At 67.6% G+C, this 24370-nt stretch overlaps 1 protein-coding gene across 6 annotated transcripts; it reads left to right on the forward strand.

Moving 5' to 3' along the window:
• Positions 1-707: 707 nt before the first annotated feature.
• BAHCC1 (BAH domain and coiled-coil containing 1) lies at positions 708-22948 on the forward strand. Of its 6 annotated transcripts, none has more exons than XM_063409371.1 (27): positions 708-838; positions 2689-2998; positions 9009-9188; positions 9915-10037; positions 10318-11940; positions 12019-12124; positions 12301-12509; positions 12588-12746; positions 13021-13226; positions 13509-13866; positions 13951-14628; positions 15143-15327; positions 15439-15575; positions 15701-15802; positions 16058-16172; positions 16278-16449; positions 16835-16996; positions 17147-17472; positions 17800-17907; positions 17985-18238; positions 18339-18414; positions 18502-18610; positions 18690-18812; positions 18894-19061; positions 19461-20611; positions 21110-21346; positions 21955-22948. In XM_063409371.1, exons 2-27 carry the CDS (start codon positions 2824-2826, stop codon positions 22159-22161), a joined length of 7449 nt encoding a protein of 2482 aa, XP_063265441.1. In that variant the 5' UTR covers positions 708-838; positions 2689-2823; the 3' UTR covers positions 22162-22948. The 6 variants fall into 6 exon arrangements, with proteins under 6 accessions (XP_063265441.1, XP_063265447.1, XP_063265446.1 ...); XM_063409377.1 differs by having other exon boundaries at positions 13021-13214; XM_063409376.1 differs by having other exon boundaries at positions 12022-12124.
• Positions 22949-24370: the final 1422 nt, after the last annotated feature.

Below are 24370 nucleotides of genomic sequence, written 5' to 3' on the forward strand. Positions count from 1 at the left end.
CGCGGCCCGTTCCGCGCTCGCCGCTCTTTGATCCCGCTCGCTCCGGCCCGGGGCGCTCCGGGGTGTGCGCGGGGGGGCCTCGAAACCGCCCCCGCCGCGCGTGTCCCCCCCGGGGGGGCGCCTTGAAACCGCCCGCGGCACAGGCCAATCAGCGCCTTGTTTACACTGCGTGATTGACAGCGGGCTGGCGCGGCGCCAGCCAATCAGAGCGCGGGGGGGGCCCGCGCGCTGCGGCGGGGGGCGCGCAGCAATGCGATTTCCCCCCCCACCCCTCCGCCCCGAGCGCGCACCGCGCCTGCGCGCCGCTCCCTCCTCCCCATTCATCCGCCGGGCTTGAATTAGGCGCCGCCGTTCCGCGCCGCTCTCCGCGCGCTGATTGGCAGGAGCGCTGGCTACCCGCCAGCCAATCGCGAGCGGCGCTCGCTTGACGCGCGGCGCGCGCGCCGGAGGAAGAATGGAGCCGGGGGGAGGGCGCGGGTTGTGGGAGGGGAGGGGGGGATCAATGGCCGGCGGGGCGCGAGCGCCGCGCGGCGGCCAATCAGCGAGGGGGCGCGCGCGCGGGGCACGCGCTCATTAGCATGCGGGGCGCGCCCGCCCCGGCGGAGAACGCGCGGCGTGAGCGGGAGGCGCGGCGGGGTCCCCCCACCCCCCCCCCGCCTTTTCCCACCCCCCCCCCTTCCCTCCCCCCCCCCCCCCCCCCCCCCCCCAACCACACACCCCCCGGTTCCCTTTGCTGCAGGAGCAGCCGGTGCATGGGCAGTGCACGGGCACCGGCAGGAGCACGCTGCGCACCCCCGCCACGGGACCGCACTCGCCCCGCGCGCGGAACGCCCCTCCGGTAAGTAACTGCGATCCGCGGGTGGGTTTTTTTTTTGTTGTTGTTGTTGTTGTTGTTTGGGGGTTATTTTAATTTCGGGCGCTCCGGGGTTATTGTTGTTTCTTTTTTTTTTTTTTTTTTCTTTTTTTTTTTTTTTACGCCTTAACAATTTTTTTTGGCGTTATTTATTTTGGGTTTTTGGGCGTTAATTTTTTTCTTTCAAATTGCGTTTTCGGCATTATTTTTATTTGTTTTTTGGGCATTATGTTTTTTTTTTTTCTTTGCCTACTTGAATTTAATACGTTTTAAATTTTTAGGCGCTAATTATTTTGCTTTTTTGTCAATTTATTTTTTGCAAATTTCCTTTTTTTTCTTTTTTTTTTTTAACCCTATTATTTATTTTTTTGCTTTATTTGTTTGCACGTAAATATTTATTTGCATCCTTCCGGCATCGAAATATTTTCTACGTTCGTCTTTTTCCTACAAAAATATTTTTTCTCTTCATCTTTTTTCCCCCAAAAATATTTTTCCCTGTATCTCTTTCCACCAAAATATTTTCCCCTTTATCTTTTCCCATTAAAACATATTTTCCCTTTCATCTCTTTATATTAAAATATTTTCCCCTTAAAACCCGTCGCTTCAAAACGCTTCTCCTTAAAATTTTGTTCATTAAAATTTTGTGCGTGAAAACATTTGTTCATTTCATCATTTGCTCATCAAACGCTGCTTCACTAAACCGTTTGCGCCTTCAAACATTTCTGCATGGAGCCCTTTTTGCCTTCAATTTTTTTGCTTTAAAAATTTTTACCTTTCAATTATTTCCCATTATTTTTTTCGCTTTGCATTTGTTTTTTTAATCTCAAAAAAAAAAAAAAAGGAAGCAAAACAACCTTTTTCACGTATTTTCCTCAGCTTTATTTAAGGAAATACACACGTTTTGTTCCCGGCCCGCGTTTCTTCCCCCGGGGCTCGCCCCGCCGCTTCCCCCGGGCCCCGGCCGGGCCCCCCGCGCCCCCCGGCCGCGCTCGCCGCCCGTTCCCCTTTGTTCGCCGCCGCCCGGCCCGTGCCCGGCTCCCCCCGCCGGATCGGGCCCCCCGGCCCCGGCGCTGCCAGAACAATGACCCGGCGGGCGGGAGCCGCGGCCGGGCACCGGCGGAGACCGGGAACCGCGGCCGGGAGACCGGGGAAATACCGGGAGAGCGGGGCAGGGCGCCGGGGACGGACCGGGGAACCGGGGAGAGGAGGGTCAGGACAGCGGGTGATCTCGGGGAACGGGGCTGGGGGAACCGGGCTGGAGGGAAGACGGGGAAACACCGAGGAACCGGGGCTGGGGGAGGAAGGAAACCGGGGAACCGCGGCGAGGGAGGCGCCGAGCACCGGGGAGACAACGGGAAGCGGGGAAGCCGAGGGCGAGCGGGGCCGAGCCCCAGGGAGATACGGTCGGTGAACCGTGAGAGATAAAAGAACCGAGCGCCGGGAAACCGGAACCCGAGCAGCGGCCAGAAAGGGTCGGAGCAGGGGGAACCGGGCCCGGGCTCCGGGCAACCGGGGATGGGAACCGGGAGCACTGGATAGAGGGGGAGCTGCTCCCCGGGAGCACCGGGAACAAGGAGTGGGGGGGCTGTGCGCTGAGGAGACCGGGGATCATGAACGGGGAGCGCTGGGGAAAGGGGAGGCCGTGCTCCGGGGCTGGTAGAGAGCGGGCACCGTGCGCCGGTGGTACCGGGGAACCCGGGGCCCTGCGAACCGCACAGCAAGCGGGCTGTGTACCGGGGCAAGGGCGAGCGGAGTGCGGGGGCTCTGGGGTGCAGCGATGGCCGTACCCCCACCCCGGCTGCGCTCTCACTCTCTGCTTTCTCTCCCGGTGCCAGGAGCGGAGGATGAACCGACAGCCCCGGCGCGGAGCGCGGCACGACGCCCGCCGAGCCGGCCCGGCGCGGCGCTGAGCATCGCCCACCAGCCGTGTCGGGGTCCCGCCGAGCCCCCCGCGGGTGGGTGCCCCCGGCATGGACGGCCGTGAGTTCGCGCCCCCGCCGCGGCTGCTGTCGGAGCGGGGCAGCCTGGGCCACCGGCACGGCTCGGGGCGCGTGGCGGGGTCGGCGCACGGGGCCGTGCAGCCCCCCGGACACTTCCAGCCCACCAAGTACTTCCCGGCGCCCATCTCCATGGCCACGCACACAGGTCAGAGGGGGTCGCGGCGCCCGCGGTGTGGGGGGCCGGGAAGGGTTGGAAGGCTCGGCGCGGCCCCGGGAGCTCGGCACGGCCCCGGGAGCTCGGCCTCCCTTTGTGCCGACCTCGCTGTCACCGCGCCCGGTGCTTTTGGGGTGAGGACACACACACACGGGGGACATCCCCCGAGCCAGCCGCTCCGCCGGCGCGGGAGTAGCGCGGCCCCGGGCTGCGCCGGCGAGATCCCGGTGCCGGGACAGGGAGGCCGTTATGCGCGGGGCCGAGGGGCGGCGGTGGAAGGTCACCGAGCCCGGGCTCGATATTCGGCGCCGAAGTGTCAGGGTGCGAAGGGGTTCGCGGCGCGTGTTCGCCGCGGCAGCTGCCGGAGCTGGACAAAGCAGGGCACACGGCCGAGCTGGGCACGGCCAGCAGCACCGGCGCGGGGTCAGCGGAGCCGGCGGCCGCGGCGAGCCGCCCGCGCGGCTTTGTCTGCGGCATGTGCTCGGTGGGGACGGGCACGGCTGAACCGGGGTGCACAGCGCCCAAACCGGGGTTCGCTGCGCTTTGAAGGCGCAGCCGGCGGGGAGCCCCGAGCCGCTGCCGAGCTCCGGGACGGAGCCGGAGCGGGAGCCGTGTGCCGGCGCGGCCCCGGGGCCCCCCGCTTCCCGCCGGCGCGGGCGGTTGTCTGGCCGCGGCACGGCGGCAGCGCCGGTTATTGTCGCCGCCTTGATGAGCTGTGAATACTAATAAAATTATATCTGCTTTAATGGGATTACAATTAGTGCGTGGATTAGGGCGGGGGGCACGGCCGGGCCGGCGCGGGGGGGTGGCAGCGGTGGGGGTTCTTGGAAGGAGGTGAAAGCGGGGGGCACCGGGGGGTGCCGGGGAGGCGGCGCCGGATCGGGCCCGCGGCCGGGGCGGTTTCGCTTTGTGCCGCCGGCCCCGCTGCCGGGACCACCGCGGGGCTCGGGGGCCACCCTGGCTTCCCCCAGCTTTGTTGGGTGAGGAGTGCGGATGGGGGCTTGGAGCCCGGCCCCGGGATGGGGGATAGGGGGTGGGGGCTCGGCTGCTCTCCGGTGACCACGCGGGGGATCCCGGAGGGACGCCAGCGCCGGGGTGCTTCTGTCTTCCCTCGGGCTTCCCTCCGGCTTCCCGCCGCGGCGGCGTCCCCGTGCAGGACCCTCACACCCGCCGGGGCCTGGGCGACACATGGGAGCCCGAACGCACCGGAGGTTGTTAAAATAACATGGATCGGGCTAAAAATACCCCGGCAGAAACGCGCCGAAAAAAAAATTAAAAAAAAAAAAAAGCCCAAAACCAAAAAAAAAAAAAAAAAAACCAAACAGAGAAGCCAAACCCAACAACAGAACGAGCTAAAAATATTCCGGCTTTGGCAGGGCCGGCGCAGCCGGAGCGCTTCCCAGCGAGCTGCGCTCTGAGGCTCCGACCGGCCGGAACGCTGCTGGGGCGGATAAACCGGATAATTCAGCGGCCGGCGGGAGGGGGGTCCCCATCCCCAGCACCCCCTGTCCCCCCGGCATGGCGGTGCCGGCAGCCGTGGCAGCGTGGCGCGGTAATTAACGGCGATGATTGATAATTACCCCAGCCTGCGCACGGAGCCGGCCCGCGGGTGGCCGTGGCGGGGCGATGCCGGTGCGGCACCCGCGGGGCGCGGCGGCGCCGGGGGGGCTTCGGCCGCGCTCCCCCAAATGGCTCCCGGCGTGGGGCCGGACTACACCTCCCAGGAGCCTTTGCCGGGCCCGGCGGCCGCCCTGGGAACGGGAGATAAAACTGTTTTCCTTGGGTTTATTAAAGCCGTAACTCAGGGCCGCGCGTTCTTGGAACCGAACGCTCCGGCTGGCGTCGGGTTTGGCACCGGCACCGGGTGGGTGATGGCACCGGGCTCGGGGTGCCGGCACTGCCCGGGGATGGGGGGATGGAGACTCCCGGAGCAAGCAGAGCACCCCCAGGTGGGGTGCAGCCCCTGCACCCCAATTGTAGTGTGTCCCATTGCCATGGCACACACACCCCGTGCTGAGCAGGGCCGGGTGTCCCGGTGCCTGCACCACAAACAGGGGGTGGGACACTCTGGCAGGGGCTGGTCTGAGCCACGCTGGGGCCTGGCTGCAATTTTTGCCCTTCGGATGTTTTTGTGGACTGGTGGAGAGTTGTGGCTGTGCCGGGCTGTGTCACCGTGGCCGAGCCCTCGGCCGGGAGTAGTGCGGCTGTTCCGGCGGGTGGCTTGACCCTGGAGGAGTGGGTGTGAATCCCGGTGTGCATCCCGGTGTGAATCCCAGCGCTGCCCCGCAGCCTGGCAGTGCCGGTGTGTGTCCTGGTGCTGGCACGCAGCCTGGCCATGACAGTGCAGGTCCCGGTGCATCCCAGCAGCCGTGACTCGGCTGGATGTGCTCCCACACCTGTGCCCTCCCTGGACTGTGCTGCAGGCTGGGCGCTGGGCGTTCCTGGCATGGCTTTGAGGGGGGATTTGGGTGGTGCTGGTGGGAGGCAGGTGGGGACGGTGCCCCTGGCTGGGTGGTGACACAGGGCCGGGTGCCAGCGCTGCAGCCGCTCTGCATTGCTGCTTCCCTGGAGACGGGATCCGACGAGGGGCTGGAGGCCACGGCGCAGCTCCGGCGCGGGGGCTCCCTGCTCCCCCCAGCCCCCCGTGCGGCGCATTGCCAAAGTAAGTGTCAAAGTTAAACCAGATCTGGAGATTAGCTGGGCTGCTCCTTGGTAGCCACGAGGCGCCGGGGGGAGCAGCGGGATGTGCAGAACCCTGGATCCCGCAGAATTTCCCCGGCTCCCACAGAGTCATCCCCGAGTGGTTCCACTGTTCCTTAGTCATGAGCTGGTCCAGGCAGAGATGTTGCCACGTGCCAGGCCCTGGGGGATGAGCAGCTGCCACCAGCCCCTGGCACTGCCCAGGGAACAGTGGGGGGTGGATGGGCTCTACAGAGAATTTGGGGACCACTCTGGGTACCCCTGGCTCCTCAGAACCCCCAGCCCTGTCTGTGCCCTGACTGGCCTACAGCATCACCCCAGGGCAGGCTCAGACCCTGGTGGGTGCTGGGGTCTCCCAGCCCTGGGGGAAGCAGGGGTGGATGAGTCCTCCCCCCGCAGGACCCACTCGTGTGACATTGACAGGAACTGCACAGAGGGTGCCCTTGGGCACACATTTTGGAGGGTTCCTGGGAAGGCTCCACGTGCATGGCACCCATGTGACAGCTTTTTCCAGCTGTGCCAGGAGTGTTTTCCAGCTGTGCCAGGAGAGCCCACCACCCTCGTGAGCCCTTTGCACGCACGATCCCTGTGAGTGTGTAAGTGCTGAGTGTGCAGTGGCTGTGGCCAGCACAGCTGCCAGTGGCATTCCAGAGGGGATAACCCGTTGAACAGCCCTGGGATCACCCTCCTGGCCCATCGGGCACGTTCCGGCAGCATTTCACTGTTGCAGCGTTCATTTAGTGCCGTAACAATATGGATTCAGTTGGAATTACAGCACCGAGGGAGCCAGGGCCTGTTTATTCCCTGTTTGCCAAATTTTTAAAGGGGCCGTGTGGCTTGTGAAGCACGTGGGGGGCTGCCCACCACCCCCTGCCCGCTTAGGGGGGCCTGGGCTGGCCCTGCCAGGGTCCCTGCCAGCTCCCGGCCCTCTGCCCGTAGCCCCAGCTCCATTAGGAATGTTCCAGCCCCAAAATAGCCGAGGGAGAAACCCAACCCTGCGCACGTCCCCCCTGCCACCGCTGCGGTCTGTCACTGCCTTGGGGATCCCAGAGCAGCCGTGGGCTGAACCCCCCCAGGACCGTGGCCCCCCCTCCACGTGCTGGCCCTGAAACTTTCTGCCTTCCCAACACATTCCCATCTGCGCCGCACTTGGAGCGGGGGCGAGGAGCAGCTGGAGGGAGGGGAGCACCTCTTGTTGCCCCCTCCTGAGTGTCCCCAGTGCCCCCCACCCCTCTCAGCGCTGTAAGTGTGGCCTTGCTGAGACCCGGCACACTTGTCACACGTGTGGCCCTCTGCGGATTCGGAGCCAAGGGAAATTTCGTGCCGGAGCCGGGAGCGATGCCGGCAGGGCTGAGTCACTGCACCGGCCTCGGGGAGCCCAGCCAGGGAGTTCCCAGGGTGACGCTGCCGGGGGGTGGCCGGGGGGGCCGGGCTGGGACCCCGCAGCCCATCTGTCCCGTGCTGGCAGCCAGCCCCACGGTGCTGTGCCCGTCCTGGCACGGGGAGCCACCGGCACTGCCGGCTCATCAGTGACACAAGTTGTGCCCGGTCTCAGGCAGCACGGGCTGCTCCAGTGCTGGTGGCTTATCAGTGACCCGAGTTGTGCACGTCCTCAGTGACCCGTCCCTGTCCTGTCCTCGCCATCACCGTGGCTGGAGGGGCAGAACCAGGGGGCTGCTCCCTGCCCCTGCTCAGTGCCAAGCGTGGCAGAGCAGGGTGCGCAGGGGGCCGTGGCGAGTGGCAATGTGGGATGGGCAGTGCTGGCCACTTGGCCAGCGCACCGGGGGACCCGTGAGTCAGCGGGTGGGCGGTGGGGAGCGGCGGCCCCGCAGGCCCCCAGGGACCCCCCGGCCCCGCCGCCACCGGGGCGCGGTGAGGGGTTATTTTTTTCCAGCCCGTTTTACAGCTTCCAGAAAAGTCTTGTTCTGGAAACCTCGGCTTTCCGCCCGGCACGGCCGCCCGGCACGCTGCCGGCTCCACGCCCGCGCGGGGTCCCCCGGCGCGGCCGGGGCTGTGGGGCACAGGGTGGGTTTGCTGCGGGCAGCACCGGGCAGGGATCCCTCGGGACGCACTGGCACAGCGGGATGTGCCCACCCCTCCCGGTGCGTGTCCGGTTCCCAGGGCTGCGGGTGGGATGCGGCCGTGCCCCCGGCCCACGCGGCCCTGCCCGGCTCGGCCTCGCCACGGAGGAAGGAGCGAAGCTGCCTGAAACCACATCCCGACACTCATCCCAGAGGCATCCCGGTGGGATTAGCCGGGGAGCGTGGGCCGGCTTAGAGAGCAAAGCATCGCTTCCTGCCCCGGCCGGGCGGGCAGCCAGCCCGCGCTCCGCGCCACGCCACGCGTGCCGAGCCGTGCTGAGCCGTGCCGAGCCGTGCCACGGCCGCTCTGGCACACACGGACATGGGGAGTGGGGCCACACGGTGAGGGGCAGCTGCTCCCCCATCCTGGCTCCCCCCGCCCGGCCGCTGGCCACCAGCTCCGAAGTTTCCACCATGATCTCACGGCTTGGCCAGGATGGGAGCGGGATGGGGGGCGGGATGGGGAGTGCCGGCCATGGACCTCCCCAAGGGTGCTAGGGGCCCCCCCGGCTGCGGGGGAGGCAGCAGGGTCAGGGCCAGGGCTGTCCCCCCTCCTTGCACTCGCACACATGTGCACACACATGGCCCGGCACAGCCCATGTCCCTGGAGCTTGGGATTGTCCTGGCACTGGGAGCAGCCGGTGTCCCCTGGGGGGGAGCAGCAGCGTGGGGAGCCACACGCATGTGCAGAGCCTCCCATGTGCTGGCAAACATGTGTGTGTGCTTAGGGCACGCACAGGGCAGGGCTGTGATGCCCCTTGCACGGCTCTGCTGGGCCTCGCACACTCTGGGGCACATCTGAGCCCCGTGGGGCTGGGGGTGTGAGGGACATGAGGAGTGTGACCACACAGGGGACGTGGGGGCTCACAGGGATGTGCACAGACAGCACGTGCACAAGGGACAGGGTGACATGAGGGTCATGGTAACGCGATGGGTGTGAGCATGAGGGACAGGATGACATGAGGGACATGATAATGCGAGGGACGTGTGTGCACAGGGGCTGGGTGTGCACAAGGGACACAGTCACACGAGGGACACAGGTGGCAAGAGGGCCGTGTGTGCCCGAGGACCGTGTGTGCCCAGGGGATGGACCAGCGTGGCATGGGTGGCACAGCCCCGTGGCAGCCAAGGGAGTGTGGTGTGTTGGCTTGCATGAACAGGGCCTGCACAGCCCCCCATGACTGTCCTCAGGCCCCCCTGACTGTGCCCTCTCCCTGCAGCTGGCAGCAGCCTGATGGGGAGTGCCCCCCCCTCCTCCTTCATGGGGGGCTTCCTGAGTGGCAGCCTGGGCTCGGGGGGGCCCAGCCACCCTGCCGGCCCCACCGCCTCCCCCCCAGAACCAGCCTTCTGCGGGCCCCACTCCGGCACCTCCCAGATCTGGTTCTCCCACTCCCATGAAGGTGAGTGGGCACCGGGATGGGGATGGGCTGTGGGTCGGGGTGGCCGGAGGCACTCATGGCTCTGTCCAGTGCCAGTGCCCACGTGTATGGCATCCAAACCCCCTGGGTCAGCAGCTTCTGGGTGATGAGGGTGGGTTTGGCCACCATCGTGCCCCACGACACCCTGGGCATCCACGGGGACCAGGCTTAGACCCCGCAGTTGGGGTTCAGGGTGGCCAGAGAGGCTCATGCAGGGCTGCTGAGCCACCTCGTGTCACTGGTGATGATGAACCCAGACAGAGATGTCCGTGCTGGGGCAGGTGACAACGTGGGGACCCCCGGGACAGCCCTGGTTAAACCGAGTCCCCGTGCCCCCCCGTGCGCTGGCGGCTCCGTCCCGCCGGAGGAGCGGGAGCGGGGCGGCGGTGCTGGCGCGGGGCCCTGGCAGCCGGCCCGGCTGGTAGTTTGACCGGCTGCCAGCTGGCTCCCGGCGTTCCGGGGGGGCACAGGGGGACGGGGACGGGCAGCGCACGCGGCTGACGGACAGCCCGCCCGAGCCGTGCCGAGCTGAGCCAAGCACGGCCACTGCCGACACGAGCCTGGGGGGTTCCACCCCTCCCCGGCTCCCAGCAGGTGGGAGGGGTCCCCGCCTGGAGGGGACCACAGGCTCTGCAGAGTTCCCAGCTGGAGCAGGTTGGGATGCCGGGGGCAGGTGCCACCCCAGCCCCGCTGACTCGATATCCTCAGCCCCAGGGTACCCCCGCTTCTCTGGGAGCTTGGCCTCCACCTTCCTGCCCATGGGCCACCTGGACCACCACGGCAATGGGAACGTGCTCTATGGCCAGCACCGTTTCTACGAGAGCCAGAAAGGCAGGTACCGGGGCCACCAGGGACCCCCATGGGGCTGTGTGTCCCCAGCTGGCAGGGGTGGGGGGCTCGGTACTGGACCAGGAGGTACTGGGGCAGCGGGTGGGGTGGTGGGTGCTGGTCCCAGCCCTGCTCCTGCTTTTCACGGGGTTGTGGTGGGCACTAATGGGGCTGTTGTTTTGTTGTTTGGGTGGGACATGGACCCTTCATCCCGCTCCTCCCCTCATTGGCGTGGTTGGGTGGGGGCTGCGTGGGGGGTCTCACCCATCGCCCTCCCCTCCAGATAACTTCTACCTGCGGAACCTTCCGGCACAGCCCCCCCTGCTCCCCGCCAGCCACGGCTTCCCCGGCATCGCCCGCGCTGCCCCCGGGCCTCCCGCCGGCTCCTGCAGCCGGGAGCGGGACGCCGGCCCCCTCCCCAAGACCCCCAAGGACTACGAGCGCTTCCTGGCGGGCAAGGAGAAGGGGGGCAAGGGGGACCCCAAGGAGCGGCTGCCCGAGGAGGACCCCAAGGAGCGGCACAAGGCGGTGCTGCCGGTACCGCCCGAGGGGCACTGCAAGGAGGGGGTGCCGCTGCGGGGCTCCGGCGACGGGCGCCCCAAGCCCCTGGCCTCGTGCCTGCTGGGGGCCAAGGGGCTGGACGGGGACGGAGCCCGCGCCGCGCTGCCCAGCTGTGCCGGGAGCGCCCTGCCCCGCGCCGCCCGCTGCGCCCCCAAGGAGCGGGAGCCGGGGGTCCCCGAGGCCCCCCAGCCCTACGGCGAGGCGGTGGAGCGGCGGCAGATGCTGCACCACGCCGTGTCCTACGCCGTGCCCGCCGCCGGCTCCTTCCCCTGCCTCCCGCTCCACGCCGGCCCCGAGGTGCTGTGCCCGCTGCCCGAGCCCCCCGCCCGCGAACTGAAGCTCAGCGGGGCTACACTGGTGCCCTCGGTGGGGCCCCCGACGGACAAGAGCCGCTCCTTCCAGGCGGAATCCGGCGGGATGGAGCGCGGGGAGGGCAAGGAGCGGCACGCCGAGGCGGGCACTGAGCCCTACGGTGCCCCCTTCCACCACCCGCTGAAGGCCGAGGGGCCGGCGGAGCGGCGGCTGGAGTGGGGCGCTCCGGGCACCCGGCTGAAGGGGCTGGAGTACCTGGGGGGGGCCGCAGCCGAAGGAGCCCCCTTCTCCGGCCGGTGCCCGGCTCCCAAGGCGGGGTTGGAGAAGGGCTACTTTGAGGTGCCGCCAGCCCCGGACTGCTCCCGCGCCCCCCGGCCCGACCCTCTGGGCGTGCGCGTCGGCCCCTCCTGCTGCACTTTAGAGAAGGGTCCCCCCAAGGAGCCCCCGGCCCAGAAGGTGGCTCGGATCCGGCACCAGCAGCACCCCGAGGCGGAGGCGGCCGAGGGCAAGCGCAAGCCCCTGGAGTTGGGTGGCCTGGGGTACGGCGGGCACCCCCTGCCCCCCTGGGGGGTGCAGGGCCAGGGGCCCCCCCTGGCTGTGGCTGAGGAGCGGAAGGGGGGGCCCTACCTGGACCCCTTTGGCGCGGGGCTGGTGCGGGCGCAGGAGGTGCCCAATGCCCCTGACGAGGTGTCAGCCATGAAGAACCTGCTCAAGTACAGCAACGGGGCGCTGCTGGGGGGGCAGAAGGGCCCCCCCTTCGTGGGGCTGGGCAGCGCCAAGGGCAGCTGCGCCCACCAGGATGCCAAATTCCCATCGGGAAAGGGTCAGCCGGAGCTGGAGCGGCCAGACTGCGCCCGCGGCCGGGAGCACGAGGCGCTGGGCCCCGGCGGCACCGAGGGCGAGGTGCGGCAGCCGCCCGTGGGCATCGCGGTGGCCGTGGCACGGCAGAAGGACACGCTGGGCCGCCACGAGCCCTACGGCACCGGTGGCGCCGGCAGCACCGGGCGGCAGCGGGCGGCTGCTGGGGTCAAAGGTAAGGGCTGGGGAAGGGGCCGGGGCGGCGGGGGGCTGGCGATGCCACGCTGATGCCACCGTGGTGTCCCCGTGGCAGCAGGCACCGCACGCCCCGTGCACCTGATGGAGCTGGAGGCGGAGGAGGAGCGGGGCCGGCTGTGCGAGGAGCGCCTGGGGCTGCCCGGGAGGGACATCCTGCTCCAGTGAGTGATGGGGGGCCAGGGGTGCTGCTGGGGGGCGTGGGGCACCCTGGCTGTGAAGGCTGGGAAATGTGCCGTGCGTGCTTTTTTGGGGTGCAGGGGTGGAAGGCGGGGGTCCCCGGAGGTGCTGCTGGGGGTGCCAGGGCAGGGTGATGCCACTGTGTCCCCTTTTCTCGCAGGGACAACAAGGACCTGGTGGAGTTTGCCCGGATGCACCCATCGGGAGGGTGTCCCGGGGAGTTGACACCCCATCTGATGATGACGGGGGGCTCGTCACTGCCGGCGGGGCAGCTCGGGGGGGACCCCGCTGCCCACACCCACCCTGCACACACGCACTGGCTGCCCCGCACCCGCAGCCCCTCCATCTGGATGGGGGGACACTCCTACGGTGGGTGCCGGGTTTGGGGGATGGTGGGTGGGTGCTGAACCCCAGCAGTGGGGTGCTGACAGACCCCCGTCCCCACAGGCATCGGGCACCCCGCCCTGCACCAGAACCTGCCCCCTGCCTTCCCTGCCTCCATGCCCAGCGCCATGCAGCCCGTGTTCCCCCTCACCCAGGACCCCCCCGCCCAGCTCGTCATCCTCCCCACGGAGCCCCCCACCCACGGCACCCCCCACACGCTGGGTGAGCCTGAGACCCCCACCTTGTGCTGGGGAGGGGGGTCCTGGAGCCTGGGGGGGATTGAGGGAGAGGAGAGGGTGTCCTTGGGGGTGCAGGGTGGGAGGTGGGAGGTCCCTGGAGGTACTTTTGGGGGGTGCAGGGGAGGGGCATGGGTTTCTTGCAGGTGCTTTTGGGGTTCTGGGAATGCTGCCAGTGTTGCAGGAGTGGAATTGGGCACTGCTGGGGTCTGTGGGGTGACCCTGCAGAGGGTCTCCAATTGCCCCCCCTCTGCTGGCAGCTGATGTGATGGACCAGGCGTCGCTGTGGCCCCCCATGTACCCGGGCCGGGGTCCCGGTGCCCACCTGCAGCACACAGGGCAGCTCCCTGTGTACCCACGGTCGCAGTTCCTGCGGCAGCAGGAGCTCTATGCCCTGCAGCAGCAGCAGCAGCAGCAGCAACGGGCAGCCCAGGCCCTCGAGATCCAGCGCCAGGTGCACGGCCAGGTGCCAGGGGGCTGGGGGTGGGATGGGGTGGGTTGGGATGGGATGGGATGGGATGGGATGGGATGGGATGGGATGGGATGGGGTGGGATGGGATGTGGGGCTGGCTGGAGGATGCAGGGTGGGATGGAGATTGTGGTGGAGGGTAGATTATGGGACTGGGATGGGAGATGTGGGGAAGGATTGAGGGGTGGGGACAGACAGTGGGGCAGGGACTGGACCATGGGGCTGGATGGGGATGTGGGATGCAGGATCTGACACGTGTCCCCTCTTTGTACCCCGCAGCGGAAGCCGGAGGAGCAGCCCCTGGAGCTGGAGGAGAGGGGTCCCGAGAAGCCCCTCAAACCCTCCCACAAAGCAGTTGCCTTAAACCCCCCGGCCAAGGGCCTGGCCTCGGCGGCCCCCGCGCCCCCCAAGCTGTCCCCGTGCTGCCACTCGCCGGCCCTGCGGCACCCGGCCAAGTGCCCCGTGACGCTGCCCACGGCCCCCTGCACTTTACCCGCCTGCCCCGCCGCCAGCCCCGCCGTGGCCCCGCGCTCGCCCGCCGCCAGCCCCCTGCCCGCCCCCAGCAAGGGCGGCGACGGCGACGACGCGCGGGGCGAGGGGCAGCCCCCGCGCCGCTACCCCAAACCCCTGGAGCCAGGTAGGACCGCGGGGGCGCGGAACGGGAGGAGGGCGGCCCGGGAAAGCCGGGACATCCCCGCTGACCGCCGCCCGCCCCCCGCAGACCTGCCCCCCGGGTATGGCTACCCCGCCGCCGCCGTGGGCTACCCCGCGGCGCACTCGGCCGAGCCGGCGGACCCCGACCCCGTGCACGCCGGCTCCCCGCCCGCCGAGCCCGAGCAGTCCCGGACCTTCAGCCCCGCGGCCGAGGCTCTGCGGGACCCGACCCCCCCGCGGGACCCCCCGGCCGAGGGTCCCGGGGCGCTGCTGCACCGCCACCACCTGCTGCTGCCCCCGGGGCCGGCCGGCGGCACCGAGGAGCCCTTCGGGGGGCACCGGGAGGTGGCTCAGGGAGCGCCGGAGCAGCCGGAGCAGCAGCACCCCGTGCCCGAAGCAGGGGGCTCCCCGCTGCCCCCCACTGTGGAGGAGGAGGAGGAAGAGGAGGAGGAGGAGGACGAGGAGGAAGGCGACAGCGATGGCTTGGAGCCAGAGGGCAGCTGCGATGAGGAGGAGGAGGATGGTGACATCCCCGGTGGACATCAGGGCTGCTCGGGTGGGCTGGAGGCGCTGATCGCCGCCGGCATCGACCTGGGGGAGCTGCCGGCGCTGGAGGAACCCGAGGAGCCCCCCCCGGCCCCCCCCTCGCCTGCCCCCCACTCCTCAGGGATCCCCGGCATCGCCCTGCTCAGCGAGCTCGCCGACCTGGAGCTGCGCCGGCGCCGCTGCGACCTGGCCAGGGAAGGTGGGTGACACCCGGTGCCCCCAAGTGTCCCCAGCATGCCCTGGTGCTTCCAGTACTCTCCAGTGCCCTTTGTCCTGGGGACTGCATGCCGTGCCATGCTGTGCCGTGCCGTGCCATGCTGTGCTGTGCCATGCCCCGCTCCCGGCCAGGGCTCAGCTCCAGCGCTGGCTCCAGGCAGGCGCTGGGATTCCCTCCCAGCTCGGCCTCCCCAGGGAATCCCGGGGGCCCCAGCGGGGACGGCCACACAGCCTGGCACATCCCCAGCCCTGAGGGAGGGAGGGAGCGTGGGGGGAGGACCCAGTGCTGGGTTCAGGTGGGGACACCATGGGGCGAGGGGATGGCTGTGGGGTCCCACTCGCTGTGGGTGGGGTGGTGGGATGGGCACGGGGTTGGCTTTGGCCACATGGGGCACATCACCGTGGCTGTCCCAGCTGGGGGTCTGCTCCTGTACCCACCTGTGCCACTGCAGGGCTGCGGGGTGTCCCTCCTTGCTGACCCCCTGCTGTCCCCACAGGTGAGGATGAGGAGCTGCTGGCCTTCAACCTGCAGAACCTGGCCACGGTGGCGGCCGCCTGGTCACTGGTGGAGGCGGCAGGGCGGGAGGGCAGCCCCCCCCCGCTCAGCCCCCTGCCCGTGTCCCCCCCGCCCCGCGCCCGCGTGCCCCGGCGCAAGTACACCTGGACCCCCAAAAACAAGGCCGTGAGTGAATCCCAGAGGGGCGGGAAGGGGGACGAGCTGTGCCCAGTCTCAGCCCTGCCTTGGAGGCCGCTGGCGCTGCCAGCCGTGCCCAAGCCCCCCCTGGCCCCCCAGGTGTGCCCGCTGAAGGCGGCCATGGAGCAGCTGAACACGCAGGAGGTGGAGGTGCGGATGCGCCTGGCCGAGCTCCAGCGCCGCTACAAGGAGAAGCAGCGGGAGCTGGTGAGGCTGCAGCGGCGCCACGACCACGAGTACGTCCGTCCCTGTCCCCATCCCGAGCCTGGGGGGTAGGATCAGCAGTGCCGTGAGCCCGGGCGTGTCCCTGGCGTGTCCCTGGCGTGGCGGGGGCTTTGCTGACGGTGTCCCCGTGTTCCAGGCGTGACGAGAGCTCCCGCAGCCCGGCGCGGCGCGGGCCCGGCCGGCCCAGGAAGAGGAAACACTCCAGTGCCCTGGGCAGGGCCGAGAGCCGCAAGGTCAAGTGAGTGACTGGTGCCGCGTGTCCCCCCTTGGCCCAGGGGAGAAAATGAATCTGCAGGGTTTATGTCACAAAACGTTAGCGAGAGAGGGCAGGGAGGGGGAGGAGGGAGACGGCAGCTGGGGCGTGCAGGAGCCAGCCAGGGTCGGGTGTGGATCCTTTTGGGGGATGCAGGATGAAGCTGAGGGGTGCAGATTCCACCCAGGGGTGGAAAAACCCCCCCAAGGGGTCCCTTGTGCCCACACCGTGTCCCCCCAGGGCAGTGAAGACCAGCCTGTCCCTGCTGTGTGCCGAGCTGCGGGGGGACCCTGAGCCCCAGAAGAAGAGGAGCAAACTGGCAGGGGGGACCTTCGGCAGCCTCCAGGGCTCCCCGGTGAGTCCCATGGGGTCTGGGGGGGTCTGTTCTACCCCCAGCACCCCCTGAGTCCCCCCATTGGGGGGTCCTCTGCCCTGTGTGGTGACTCATGGGGTGTCACAGCTGAAGCAGAAGGTGAAGGGCAAGGGGCTGCCCCCCGGGCTCAGCCCCTTCCGCCGGAGGGACCCCAACCCCGGTGCCCGCATCCAGAAGAAGCTGAACCGGCCCAAGGGCTCCAAGGGCTCCAAGTACCAGGGGCAGGACCCCGGTCCCCGGCAGCCCCCCCACTTCAGAGGCAAGGCTGGCACAGGGCTGGGGTGGGGGATTGGGATGAGGGGTCCAGGATGGGGGTGCTGGGGTGAGGTCCGGAATGGGGTACAGGGGCAGGATGGGGCTCTGGTTTTGAGGTGGTGTGGGATGGGGGCAGGGATGTGGGATCTGGCTTGGGGATGGGGATGTAAGGTCAGGATTGGGGTTCTGGGGTCTGGCACGGGACTGGGGGTTCAGGGTTGAAGCTAGGGGTGCAGGGTCCAGCCATGAGTCTGGGGGGACAGGAGAGATGTAGGGGTGGCTCATGCCAGGGGGCCACACATGGCCTCAACTCACGCTGTTCTTCACTGGGGGTGCAGGGGTCACCCCTGGGTGCAGGAGTCCCTCAGCACTGTCCTCTCCCCTTGCAGATGAGCCTGAGGGTGACACAGACAGCGAGGAGGGGGACGAGGAGCCGGGGCTGTCACTGCCCACGGGGCCGGTGGCTGTGCTGGGGCCCTCCCCGTCCTCCGTGGTGAAGATGGAGGCCAACGAGAAGGCCAAGAAGAAAAAGGAAAGGCAGGGGCTGCTAGGTAATGGCATTCATCATGCCAGGGGGGCAAAGACCCCGGGGGCACATGCTGGGACTGGGTGGGCAACTGTGAGGTGCTGCAAGCCTGCACCTCCATGGGGGCCCTGAGCGCCGTCACCCCGTGGGGAGCCCTGACCCCTCTCCCCGCCAGGTCCCTGCCGCCTGGGCAGCCCCGAGGGGGAGGTGAAGATCAAGCGGCGGCCGGTGAAGCCGGGGGCAGCCGGGAAGCTGGAGAAGGTGCCGGGCCGGCGGAAGGCAGGGGGCTGCCCCGAGGGCAGCAAGAAGAAGCTGAAAGCCAAGGCCAAGGAGAGCCTGCGGCCCCCAGGCCCCGGCGGCCCCAGCCCCCCGGGACCCCCGGGCAGCCTCTTTGGGGGCACCGACCCCCGGCTGCTGGGGCCGCGGGACGAGGGGGCTCGGCTGGGAGAGAGGGGCAAGAAGGGCACCCGCAAGAGCAAAGGGCTGCAGGCGGCCCTCAGGGTGAGTAGGGGTGGGGTGGGGCCACCCCTGGGCTCGGGGACAGGGAGATGTGGCATCTGCGTGGGCTGGGGCCACCGGTGGGACTGGGGCTGAGGTTATTGGGGTGTTCCAGTGAGATGTGGGTGCAGGTTTTTGGGAGCGGTTGTGGGGCACTGATGGAACCATGGGGTGCAGAGGGATGGGGGCAGGTTTTACCCAGGCTGTGGGTGCTGGTGGAGCTGAGGGGACACCAGTGCAGGGACTGGGGTGGTGGGAGGCACTGGTGAGCCCTGGGGGGGCTGGGCTCACACAGAGGGGTCACTGGCCGGCCCTGACCTCCCTGTGCAGCGCAAGAATGGGGCACTCTCTCTGGCCCTCTCTCCCCGGAGCGCCAAGACCATCCTGAGCAAGGGCAAGAAACTGGCCAAGGTCAAGAGCAAAGTGGCCACCAAACAGGTGAGACCCGTGGGGGGTGCCCCCCACCCTGGCACGGCCCCCTTTGCCCCCCACCCACCCCAAGCCTCCTCCTGCAGTGCAAGGGCCGGGCCGTCAGCAAACTCCTGGAGAGCTTCACCGTGGAGGATGACTTCGACTTCGACGACAACAGCAGCTTCTCGGAGGAGGAGGAGGAGCTGGGGGGCTGCCTGGCAGCGGGGACACGCCGGGGGGTGCCCCACGCCTGCGCCATCCAGAAGGAGGATCTGCGGGACGGGCTGCACATCCTGATCCCCAAGGAGGACAGCCTGCTCTACGCCGGCAGCGTGCGCACCATCCAGCCCCCTGACATGTGAGTGCAGCCTCCGGGGGCTCCCAGACGTTTGGGGGGGTCTCAGACATTTGAGGGGGCACCGAGGTGGGTGCTGAACCCTCCTGTGCCCCCTCCCCAGCTACAGCATCATCATCGAGGGAGAGCGGGGGAACCGGCAGCACATCTACTCACAGGAGCAGCTGCTGCAGGAGGCAGTGAGTGGGGGGTCAGGGTGGGGATTGGGGATCGGGGTCAAGGAGGGGTCCCGGACCCCGCAGACCCTGACAGGGTGCGTCCCGCAGGTCCTGGACGTTCGGCCGCAGTCACGCCGGAGCCTCCCACCCGGCACCCGCGTCTGTGCCTACTGGAGCCAGAAATCCCGGTGCCTCTACCCCGGGAATGTGGTGCGAGGTGAGGCTGGGTGGGGTCAGCCGGAGGGGTGGGCGGTGCCGGGGGTCCCTGCCCGTCCCCACACCCCCCTGTGCCGCAGGCTCCTCCAGCGATGAGGAGGAGGAGGACGCCGAGGCCGTGCTGGTGGAGTTCGATGACGGGGACACGGGACACATCGCTGTGTCCAACATCCGCCTGCTGCCCCCCGACTTCAAGATCCAATGTGAGAGGCCGGGGTGGGATCACGGGATTTGGGGGACTGTGGGGGGCGCACGGGGCCGCTCTGACCCCCCACTCCCTGCAGGCACCGAGCCCTCCCCGGCATTGCTGGTGTCCAGCTCCTGCCGGCGGGCAAAGCGGGCGTGTGGCGACGTGGGCACCCCTGGGGCGCTGCCCCCCACGCTGTGCCCCGACCACGGCCCCCAGCCCCCCCGGAATTCCGGCAGGAAGGCGGCGGGCAAGGAGAAAAGTGGTATGGAGGGGAAGGAGCTGGATCCCCTGCCGGGCTGGGGTGAGGGGAATGGTGTTGGGATGGGGGAAAGGCACTGGGGTGCGAGGAGGAGTTTTTGGGATGGGGGAAGGATCCTGGGATGCGGGGAAGTGTGCTGGGGTGTGGGGAAGGCTGTTGGGGTGCAGGGAAAGCTGCTGGGATTTAGGCAGGGGAACAGATTCGTGGAGGGATGTGGGGATGTGAGGAAGGGTGCTGGGATGCAAAGATGGGGTTAAGGGGGCTGGGAGTATTGGTGTGCAGAGAAAAGTGAGGAACTGGGCTTGGAGGAAGGGGTGGCTCGATGGGGGTGGAGATCAGCCCCAGAGCATCCCTCCTTCCCTGCTCCTGTGGCTCCGGAGCCCTGAGCGCTGTGTTCCGCAGGCAAAGCCGTGGAGGGGCTGTCGGGGGGCCGGGGTCCGGCGCTGGCTGACCCCGCGGCCGGGCGGCGCGGGGGGTCCCTGCTCAGCTGGGCCGCCGTGGCACAGACCAAGCGGAAGGCGGCGAACAAGGGCTCGGCCGTGCTCCAGAACCTCTTCCAGGTCAACGGCAGCACCAAGAAGCTGCGGGCCAAGGAGACCCTCTTCCCTCTGCACCACCACCACCACCACCTCGCCGCCCCCGTCTTCGGCAACGCCTTCGGCGCCGACTCCTTCGGCCGCATCGCCAGCTCCTACGGCTCCTTCGGCGCCGGTGCCGGGCTGGTGCTGCCGGCGGCCCAGAAGCTCCTGCGCTCCAAGAAGGCCGAGCGGCTGGAGGCCGAGGTGGGCAGGAGCGGGCGCAGGAAGGCGACAGGCAGCGAGTTCCTGGTCAAGCTGGACCACGAAGGGGTGACGTCCCCCAAGAACAAGACGTGCAAGGCGCTGCTGTTGGCCGAGAAGGACTTTGGGGCCAGGCTGGAGCGGCCGCTGGGCAGCCACGGCTACGGACACGCCGGCCTGGGCGGGCGGGAGCGCAGGGGCCGCGCGGCCACGCACCCGCTGCCCGTGGGGCTGGCGCTGCGCAAGTACTCGGGGCACGGGGACTTCGCCCTGAACTGCGACAGCGACTGCCACAGCTCCTACTCGGACATGGACGAGGACGAGGACGCGGGTGGCCTCGGCGCCGACGTCCCCTCGCGCTTCATGACGCGCCTTTCCGTGTCCTCCTCCTCCTCGGGCTCCTCCACCTCGTCCAGCTCTGGCTCCATCTCCACGTCCAGCCTGTGCTCCTCGGACAATGAGGATTCCTCCTACAGCTCGGAGGACGAGGACTCGGCGCTGCTGCTGCAGACCTGCCTGTCGCACCCGGTGCCGGCGCTGCTGGCGCAGCCGGACGCGCTGCGGCCCAAGGGCGCCGCGCCCCAGCGCTGCTTCCTGTCCAAGGCGGCCGCCGCCGGCCCCAAGGCCAAGCTCAAGCGCAAGGATCCCCTCAGCTTCGCCAAAGCCAAAGAGTTCTCCCGGCGGCAGCGCCTGCCCTCGGTGGAAAACCGGCCAAAGATCTCCGCCTTCCTGCCCGCGCGCCAGCTCTGGAGGTGGTCGGGGAACCCCACACAGGTAAGGAGCTCCACGGGCAGCTGCCGTGGCACAGCCGGCTCGTGGCACAGACAGCGCCCGCCGTGGGCACCCACCTTGGCACGGTGTGGGAGGGAAGGAGCAGGCACAGCTCGCGGCAGGGGGCACGGCTGGGTGTCAGTGCAAGGGACAAGGTGCAGGTGAACAGGGACGTGTCAGCGCCACGTGCTCAGGAGAGAGCCCTGGATGCTCAGGGTGCTGGGGACACCAGCTGTGACATGGGGGTGCCCAGTGCAGGGTGCTGGTGGCACATGGGCAGCCCAACGTAGGGAGCTGGTGACACCAACAATGACACCAGCACAGGGTGTGGTGACACCAGCTGTGTCCCTCGAGCTGGCAGTGCCAGTGACAGCAGCTGTGTCCCTCCTTCTGTGAGCCCCCTGCCCTGGCACTGCCCTCCACGTCCCCCCGCGGTGTCCCCACGCCAGCAGGGCGGGTTTGGGGGTCCCGTGCCAGCCCTGAGGCCGTGTCCCCCCGCAGCGGCGCGGCATGAAGGGCAAGGCGCGGAAGCTGTTCTACAAGGCCATCGTGCGGGGCAAGGAGACGCTGCGCGTGGGCGACTGCGCCGTGTTCCTGTCGGCCGGGCGGCCCAACCTGCCCTACATCGGCCGCATCGAGAGCATGTGGGAGTCCTGGGCCAGCAACATGGTGGTCAAGGTCAAGTGGTTCTACCACCCCGAGGAGACCAAGCTGGGCAAGCGCCAGAGCGATGGCAAGGTGAGGGCAGGGCTGGCTCTGCAGGCAGGGAGCCACGTGCCAGCTCAGGTAGCCACGTGCCAGGTCATGTGGCCACACACCATTGCAGCTAGCCATGTACCGTGTCGCTTGGTCATGCATCATGTCAAATAGCCACATAACACGTCAGGTAGCCACACATGATGTTGAGCCGTGTATCATGCCAGGGAGCCATGTACCACACGAGGTAGCCACGTACCAGGGCAAGTAGCCATTTGCCATGTCTGGCACACGTGTGTGGTGTCAGGTAGCCACACACCATGCCAGGTAGCCGTGCCCCATGTCATGTAGCCACACATGGTGGAAACCAGATAAGGCGTCAAGTAGCCACATACCTACATCAGGTAGCCATGCCAGGTGGCCATGTCCCAGAGCAGGTGGCCCTGTCACTGGACAAGTGGCCCTGTCCCACACTAGGCAGCCGTATCCCACAGCAGGTAGCCATATCCCACAGCAGGTAGCCATATCCCACAGCAGTTAGCCATGTCACCAGCCAGGTGGCCATGTCCCACAGCAGGTAGCCATGTCCCACAGCAGGTAGCCATGTCCCCAGCGCGGGCAGCGGCAGTGACGGCGCCTTGTCCCCGCAGAACGCGCTGTACCAGTCGTGCCACGAGGACGAGAACGACGTGCAGACCATCTCGCACAAGTGCCAGGTGGTGGGGCGGGAGCACTACGAGCAGCTGACGCGCGGCCGCCGCTGCCAGGACCGCCAGGACCTCTATTACCTGGCGGGCACCTACGACCCCACCACGGGGCGCCTGGTGACCGCCGACGGGGTGCCCATCCTGTGCTGACCCCGGGGCGCCCCGGCCCTGCTGACCCCCGGGGTGCCCGCCCTGTGCTGACCCCGCCGAGGGTGACGTGGGGACGTTGGGGACACATCGGGGGACGTGGTGGGGGGGGCTCCCCTACAAGCCATAACTTTCCCTAGTACCTCTGACTGTTTGCCAGCAGGTGAAGCAGAAATCAGGTGTGTTGTTCTATTTATTTTGCCTGTAAATATTGTATTTCTTCCGGGAAGTTTTATGGAAAAGCGAGAAAAAAAAAAAAAAACAACGACGATGACGACAACAAAAAAAAAGACAAAAAATGATGAAAAAAAAAATCACAAAAAAATAATAATAATCCTCGGGGAAGGGGGTGGTGGGGGGGTCGTTTCAGTGCACTGTGTCCTCCAGCCTGGGGGGACGGGGACAGCGGGGAGCGCTGTACAGAGGGGGCCAGGGCGGGGGGCTCGGCCCCGGGCGGGGGGCCCAGCGCCGCCGTCCCCAGTGCAATAGGGGGGTGACCGCGGGGGGGACACCCCGGGGGGACCACGGGGACCCCGCGGGGCCGGCGGACGCTGGCCCGTCCCGCCGCCGCTGCCCGGAAAATATGTACAGGGGCTTTTCCAGTGTAAACACTAAAAAACAAAAAAATCCCACAAAACAGGATTAAAAAAAAATAACCCAAAAGGACAAAAAAAAAAAAAAGGAGCAAAGGGTTAAACAAAGGTTTTATGAGCCGCCATTCCTGTAAAGGCCTTTTACTATGGAACTTTTTTATGGATAACTTGGCTTATGAATAAATATATGAACCGTTGCTGGCGCCGGCTCCGCTCTCGGCTCTGCCTCAGTTTCCCTCGTGCCACAACCATCTCTGGAACTGCCAGTTATGGATCAGGGATGGATCAGGGATATAGGGAGGGATCGGGGATGGATCGGGCATGGATCAAGGATGAATCAGGGGTGGATCAGGAACGGATCGGGCATGGATTGGGCGTGGATTAGGGGTGGATTGGGCGTGGATTGGGGGTGGATTGGGCGTGGATCGGGGGTGGATGAGGGGTGGATCAGGGATGGATCAGGGCTGGATCGGGCGTGGATCAGGAATAGATCAGGAATAGATCGGGGGTGGATGAGGGCTGGATCAGGAGTGGATCAAGCACGGATTGGGGGTGGATCAGGGATGGATCAGGGCTGGATCAGGAGTGGATCGCGCGTGGATCAGGGGTGGATGAGGGATGGATCAGGAATGGATCAGGGATGGATCAGGGCTGAATCAGGAGTGGATCAGGAATGGATCAGGGATGGATCAGGAATGGATCGGGGATGGATCAGGGATGGATCAGGAATGGATCGGGGGTGGATCAGGAATGGATCAGGAATGGATCAGGGCTGGATCAGGGGTGGATCGCGCGTGGATCACTCAGGGCCTGTTCCCCTCCTCCCCACGTGGGCTCAGACGGACGGGCAGCGCTGCCTCGCCATTGGTCGAGCCTCCGCCAATCAGCGGGGGCCGAGCCGGCAGCCGGGCTCCTATTGGCTGTCGGGGCGCGCTTTTGTTCTCAGCACGGGCGCGCGCCGTCAGAGCCCAGCCCCGGCCGCCAGGGGGCGCTGTGGGCGGGGCCGGGCCCGCGCGCGGGGCGGGGCTGCCCCCTGGCGGCCGCATCGCGACAGAGCGCGACACACCGGGACAGAGGGACACAGAGGGACACCGCGGGGACAGAGGGACACACTGAAGGGACAGAGGGACACCGGGGACAGAGGAACACAGCGGGACAGAGGGACACAGAGGGACACAGCGGGACAGAGGGACACAGCGGGACAGAGGGACACCGGGGACAGAGGGACACACTGAGGGGACAGAGGGACACAGCGGGGACAGAGGGACACAGAGAGACACCGGGGACAGAGGGACACAGCGGGGACAGAGGGACACCGCGGGGACAGAGGGACACACTGAGGGGACAGAGGGACACAGCGGGGACAGAGGGACACCGAGGAGACAGAGAGACACACCGGGGGACAGAGGGACACAGAGGGACACAGCGGGACAGAGGGACACCGGGGACAGAGGGACACACTGAGGGGACAGAGAGACACAGCGGGGACAGAGGGACACACTGAGGGGACAGAGAGACACCGGGGGAACAGAGGGACACGGGAGAGAAATATCTGGGGGACAGGGAAGGGGATGGACAGATGGACACCAGCTGGGCAGAACGAAGGATGGATGGGCAAG

The sequence above is a fragment of the Prinia subflava genome, chromosome 12, assembly GCF_021018805.1.
Source record: "Prinia subflava isolate CZ2003 ecotype Zambia chromosome 12, Cam_Psub_1.2, whole genome shotgun sequence".
Classification (NCBI taxonomy): domain Eukaryota; kingdom Metazoa; phylum Chordata; class Aves; order Passeriformes; family Cisticolidae; genus Prinia; species Prinia subflava.